At 38.3% G+C, this 6,888-nt stretch overlaps 1 protein-coding gene across 2 annotated transcripts in view; it reads right to left on the minus strand.

Annotated features, from left to right (window-relative positions):
• Positions 1 to 6,888, minus strand: part of LARS1 (leucyl-tRNA synthetase 1) — a 56,203-nt gene that overhangs the window by 41,532 nt on the left and 7,783 nt on the right. For both annotated transcript variants that reach the window (XM_039351615.1, XM_039351623.1), the window contains exons 5-10: positions 6,218 to 6,352; positions 5,206 to 5,367; positions 4,441 to 4,553; positions 3,103 to 3,166; positions 1,588 to 1,655; positions 803 to 1,028 (exon numbers count right to left, since the gene is read on the minus strand). In XM_039351615.1, the coding sequence (XP_039207549.1) occupies positions 803 to 1,028; positions 1,588 to 1,655; positions 3,103 to 3,166; positions 4,441 to 4,553; positions 5,206 to 5,367; positions 6,218 to 6,352 (768 nt within the window). The remainder of the gene's footprint in view (positions 1 to 802; positions 1,029 to 1,587; positions 1,656 to 3,102; positions 3,167 to 4,440; positions 4,554 to 5,205; positions 5,368 to 6,217; positions 6,353 to 6,888) is intronic.

Below are 6,888 nucleotides of genomic sequence, written 5' to 3' on the forward strand. Positions count from 1 at the left end.
CATGGTGATGTGATCGAAATTCAGATGCTTGGCAACTAACTCATAATTTACTATAGTTTTCTGAGGTCATGCGCTCACCTTTTTTGACTGTCTGACAGGCAACATCAGTGGGGAAGCCAGATTCACTTAACCGTTGTTACTAACTTAACAACTGCTGTGACTCACTTAACAACTGTGGCAAGAAATATCATAAAATGTAGCAAAAATTCAATTAGTAACTAATTAATAATTAATCATAAACTAATCAAGGAGAGAAGCAACCTAGAACTAAGGAGAAACTTCCTGACCGTTAGAACAATTAACCTGTGGAACAACCTGTCTCCAGAAGTTGTGAATGCTCCAACACTGGAGGCTTTTAAGAAGAGACTGGACAGCCATGTTTCCGAAATGGTATAGGGTTTCCTGCCTGAGCAGGGGGTTGGACTAGATGACCTCCAAGGTCCTTTCCAACTTTATTATTGTTATTCTTATTGTTATTAATTCTGATTTAGCAACCGAAATTTTGGGCTCAATTGTGGTTGTAAGTCAAGGATCGCCTGTATTGTATATTAAAGCAGGGATCCCCAACTCCCGGTCCATGGACCAGTACTGGGCTGCGGCATGCCAGCCCCATCCACGAGATGCAGGCAGCACACAAAACCACAAACTCTCCATTCCGTGGAAATACCTCTCTCCACGGAACCGGTCCCTGGTGCCCAAAAGATTGGGGACCTGTGTATTAAAGCAAATCTAAAGTCCTCAGAATCTGCTTCATTTTTTGTTACAAAATCCTTATCAGAAGTAACGTTCACCAGATACTCACTTCTCCCATCAATTCTTTCACAACAGGTACCACCCCGTTGGTTTTTGTGAAGCCTTGGTAGGACATATTCCTGGCTGCCCTCTGTGTGCAAATAAAAATATCCCCATTCTGAGTCTCAAACCCAATGTACTTCATATCAGGCCGAACCCAACAATTAGTCTGCCCAAACATGGTTTCTGGTCTCAGAGTAGCAGCTACCAGGAAGATATTCTTTCCTCTAAGGCCGCTGCAAAAGAAAGGACAGTTTAGAAAAATATATTTAAATAAAAGTACACTTAAGAAATAAAAACAAGTAGCTAAATATTATTATTTTCTACAAGCTACGCCAAGATATTTTGAAACATTTTCTTAAACAATAAATGTACGTATCCTTAAGAGCTTTGTTAATCTGAAATTCTAATGAAGTTTAGATGGATATACATCGTATCAGTACAAGTAGTCCTCATTCAGTGACTATTAGTTCCGTCAACGGTCAAAGTTTTGATGCAGCCCACTACAGCATCCCTGCAGTCACAGGAAGGCGATTCGAGCATCTGGCAACTGGCTTGTAATTACGATGGTCGCCGTGTCCTGCAGTCATGCGATCATCATTTTATCCTCACTGTTGGTTTCTGATCAACAAAGTTAATGGGAAAGCCAGCAGGAGGCCAAAAATGGCAATGATCTGATATCATATCTAACCACCAAGTGCAGGGGTAGGCAACCTTGGCCCTTTTATGAAAGCCTTTAGCTTTCTTTTTTTTTCCCCCACTAACGTCAATATCAGTAATTATCCTGAGGCCTACCTTAATTTCAGGGGGTAAGGCTCTAGCACCTTCATTTTGATTAGTGTGTATTCTTGAGGTCCTACACCCTGAGAGACAATATATAAACAACTGTGTCACTTTCATTTGTAATCTCTTAGAATTAGTCAAACCAGTCTTTATACATTAGACTAAAAACAAAATCATTAGAGTGATTCATGTATTAATCAGATCTTTGTTTTTACTGATTATTGTGAGCTGCCTAGGATCATTATATAAGATAGGTGGCCTTATAACTTCTGTAAATAAATAAGCAAATGCGTTACTTTGGATTGGAAGAGAAAAATGTGCTTCAGAGTCAGAGGGAGGAGGGAAGGAAGTAACTTAGTTAATACCTGTTGGCAACTCCTTAAAGCATCTGTATCTTTTCCCAGAATCACATGACTGGTTTAAGCAGCTGCAGACAGATGCTATATACCTTTCAAGGCAACTTATTTTTCTTTAAGGGTGAAGCACTACATAATCCTGATATCACTACAAGTGGACTTATGTTCCACTCTCCCAACTGGAAAATAATGCAAGCAAGTTGTGCTTCTGTGCATAAACAGTACAAGCTGCTGGTGACACAAAACCAGAGTCCAGCATCCAAGCAGCTTTTCCAGAAGCTTGGGGGCTTGATGATTTTTCATTTTTATTCTCTTTGAAAGTTGACCCACAGTTTTAATTTACAAATGACTTTTAAAATTCACTTTCCTAATTCTACTATTTACATCCCAATACTACAAAAAGGTTATGAATCAAGCTCAACTCTCCTTACATTTATATATATCATCAACCTGCCTCCAGAAGCTGTGAATGCTCCAACACTGGAAGTTTTTAAGAAGAGACCGGACAGTCATTTGTCTGAAATGGTACAGGGTTTCCTGCCTCAGCAGGAGGTTGGACTAGATGCCTCCAAGGTCCCTTCCAACTTTATCATCATCTTCTTCTTCTTCTTCTCCTCCTCCTCCTCCTCCTTGGCAATGATATACAAGAAGCTGCTACTGGTTTCTTTTGGAGTACTTTTTCAATTTGGGACTCCTGGGACTAGACATTCTAGCACAGGGGTGTCAAACTCGTAATGTCACATGATGTATCACATCTTTTTTTCCATTGCTGACAATGGGGTGGGCGCGGTTTCGGCATGACATATCCGGCCCATGGGCCGGCAGTTTGACACCCCTGTTCTAGCTAGTACTTGGCTTTTTTTTTTTTTTTTTGAGATATTAAGATTGGGTAGATGTTGCCTACTACTATTGATAATCATTTCTAAGTTTTGTCTAATTTCCTTTAGTTTTCTGTTTAGGTGTTTCAGTCAATTAGGTGAGCATTCCTGTACAAAATTGGGTCCAAACTTAAATGGTTAAGCGAGAAAAGGCTTCCTGGAGAGACTCAGGAAACAGTAGTTGAAGAGGGCAGGGAAGCCATTTTTCCTGATCCTCCTCTTCCTCTGGCCTTAATCTCCAAAGTCTCAACTCATTAAAACTTAGTCCTATTTTTTAAAAAATCCTTCATTACCTCCCCTGTTTGTCTGTCGTGATCCATGCAGGGTTGACCATCTTTTGGGGAATAAATAGTATACCTACAAGATAAATTAAGTCATTGTTAAAATGTGTGTACATACTAGACCCTGAACAGGGAATATTTTGTTAGTACAATTAAACACCCATGCCAGATAATCTCCTACTGTGCAGGCTAATCCCAAGGAAAAATGGTGCAGGACCATCATTCTTTACTTTTCATTTCACTTTCCTCTCCTAAGGGAAGCCACTATATGAAACAGTGTTGTACTGAATTGGGCAGTTATACCAAGCATCTTTAGCAGCCATACCTAAATTGGAACTATTACATTCAAAACAATTTTAATATTCTTTGAAATGTGTTAATTAGAACTATAAGAAACCAGGAAAGAAATTTGGAAAGTTATTGGCTCACTGAATGAAAGAACAAAAACAACATTTTATACCTAGAGTTCAGGCTAATAAAGATCATTTATATGGGGAGACAAAAATCTATTGATCTATTAATAGGGTTGCTCATTTTATACTCAGTTATGTCCACTGAAGCTAGCTGTGACTCAACCACAAATCATTAATTGGATAGAAATATTGAAGTGGGAGGTTTTAAAAAGCTGCCATAACCAAGGATACCATTTACAAAAATTCCCAAGTACAACTCAAGCCCTGAAATTAGGAAAAACTGCGGACCCGGTAGAATTCCATCTGAATGGTACACAACTACAGAATATTTGCTGGCAAGTATAATATTGCGCATTTGCAATAAATCATTTAAGCTACATTCTGTCCATCCTTTAGGTTGTCTATATTCAATTACATTAATGCAGAAAGCTGACATTTATGTAACAAAAGATTTTACTGTTATGTATTTTTTTAAAAAATTACATAAGCTTAGCTAAAAAACCAAATAATAAAGATAAAATAGGAATATAAAACTGAAGTATAATAAAAACAATGCAAAAAGGATTTTTCAATAACACATTCTCCCCTCCCATCCATTTCATTTTCATCAACTGATAACTGCTATTGGAATATCTGTATTATGCTGCATTTATATAACTATGTACTCATTTACTGAGAGAGACATTAGTATTTTCAATTTAGTTGCATTATTTTGACCACTGTGCTTGTTTTTTTCCTTTGATTTAATTAAAATTTAGGGAATATGAGGTGTTAATGTCCTACAATATGTCAAAGATCGCTCACCAATGAAAATCATAAATATGGGATGTATGGTTAACAAATCAACTTCAATACTGTATTTTTGACATAATTCAAGCAACAAGAACAATCTGTGTTTTATGTTTTATAAATGGACACATCAAGAAAGCATTCTTACCGTTTTCCAAATTTGATTTTCTTTCTTTCTCTGAGAGTTAGAAATTGCCACCGTACAAAGGCATCATAATAGGGGTTGACATCAGTGGTAATAAAGGAACGCCTCCAATCTACCTGGAAAGTCATGAAATAAAGATCATTCATAGGGTGGAATCCAAAGATCATTGAAGTTAACGTCATGGGGAAAGGAGAGTTTTAGTTTTGAATTTCACAAATAGCAATCTCCTACTCCCATAGCAAACTGCTTTTAAAAATTTTTAATTTTGAAATCAGAATGTCATATGGCAGTGATGGCGAACATTTTAGAGACTGAGTGCCCAAACCTCAACCCAAAACCCACTTATTTATCGCAAAGTGCCAGGGCCACATCAACATTATGGTTATCTGCTGCTAGTTATCTTGGCCCCCTCACAGATCTTGCTCTTGGCCTGTGTGTGGAGTCTGTTCCCCTCACACACCCGACGCACCTTGACCCTGCCTCGGGTCGCTGTGATGGCCTAATGGTCCTGCATGAGCTGCTGGCGGCGGCAGCACGCGTGATATGAGTATGGTTATCTATCATTAGCAAAAGCAATCTTTATGTACTATTTCAGCTCTTCAAAATGTTTGTCCTCAATAAGAATATCAAAATTTAAATGTAACATTTATAAAAGAAATGTGAATGCATTTGGACAGTTCTCTAATAGATACTTCTCATATCAATAAAAAGTTAGAAAAGCATCAAAATGAAATACATTTGATCAACAACGTAAGAAAAATGTAGTACCTTTAGTCCCATGCGTTTTAAATCTTGAAGAGCCAGAGGTGGGAAGTAGCCAAGCCAATGTTCAGCCTCTGAAAATTTTATTATTTCTTCATCAGAGAGGCCTAAAGATTTCATGATGTTCCACTGGTATTTTGAAGAGCCGGTCTTAGCAGCAGCTTTACTCTTTAAACAACAGGGGGAAATTTATATACCTCATATTTAAGTGCAATTATTTTCATTATGTGCATAAATAAAAATCATTGAAGTTATAGGAGGACAGAAAAATCCATTAAATATTTCACCCTGGACGATTCCTACAAATTTACAGTTGTATTTGCAAGATGTAAATAATCTTCTAAAGGAACCATAAATTATTCATACTGCAAATCAAAGCTGGTTGCCAGTAGCTTTATGAATAATTTCAAAAGCTTCCTGCAAGCAAGCAGCTCAGGCTTTTATCAGGGAAGAATGGAGCGTGAATGACAGAGTTGGATGGCAGGAACGGAGAAAAGGAAGAAGAAAGAAGATGATACGGGAAAAAAATAAAATAATAAGTGATGGTATGCCCAGTTAGATACAACCCTTGACTATGAAGGAAGGAGGGAAAACTACTATAGGTAGTCCTCGACTTACAACAGTTCATTTAGTGACCGTTCGAAATTACAACGGCACTGAAACAAGTGACTTATGGCCGTTTTTCACACTTACGACCTTTGCAGCATCCCCATAGTCAGGTGATCAAAATTCGGCCTCTTGGCCACTGATTCTTACTTATGACGGTTGCAGTGTCCCGGGATCACGCGATCACCTTTTGCGACCTTCTGACAAGCAGAGTCAATGGGGAAGCCGGGTTCACTTAACAGCTATTTTACCAATTTAATGCCTGCGGCGATGCACTTAACAACTGTGGCAAGAAAGGTCATAAAATGGGGCAAAACTCACTTAGCAAATGTCTCACTTAGCGACAGAAATTTTGGGCTCAATTGCGGTCGTTACGTCGAAGACTACCTGTAACAGTTTGGCTTTTGAATACCTTTCTGCCTTTAGCTTTATCTTTAATGACCACTTCTTGCCTCGGCTCCTCTTCCTCCTCCTCCTCTTCCTCATCTGGAAATTCTGGTGGACAGCCATACAGCTCCATTTCTCGTTTCAGCTTATCAGCACATGCCTAAGACAAAATGCACCAGAGAACTATAACTGTTAAGGCACATACACGTAAGATCTGGATGGTGACACATACATTTATATATTCTTATGGTTGGTCACATAGTCAGCCGTTTCAACTGGTTACTATTATATTATTTCCAAAACTAGCTTGTTGTTGTTCCTGTGTGGCAACAGTTGAAAATGATAATGTGATACATCTTTTACTCTGGTCAACACAAAGGATAATTGATTAGTTCTCTGACCCTGGCAAATTCTTTAAAATGTCGTGCATTACTTTTCCAAAGGAGTAGATGGATGCTTTCAACTCCACTTGTGCAAAGAGAAAAGCTGTTTTCAAAGATCAGGTGAATTCCTCTGTGGGAAGGGCAGATATTCTCTTTAATCCTATCTTTTTTCTTGTACTGTAACTTCTGCAACTTTCTGGAAGCCTGTTCCGTGCTATCCATGTGTACTCAACCGTTTTTATAACTGAGAAGCTTTTCAAAAGCAAAATTCAATCTTAGAAACAAGTTTATTCCCACTGACCCACTAAGTATA

The sequence above is a fragment of the Crotalus tigris genome, unplaced genomic scaffold (assembly GCF_016545835.1).
Source record: "Crotalus tigris isolate CLP2741 ecotype Arizona unplaced genomic scaffold, ASM1654583v1 scf7180000017568.12009008, whole genome shotgun sequence".
NCBI classification, from domain to species: domain Eukaryota; kingdom Metazoa; phylum Chordata; class Lepidosauria; order Squamata; family Viperidae; genus Crotalus; species Crotalus tigris.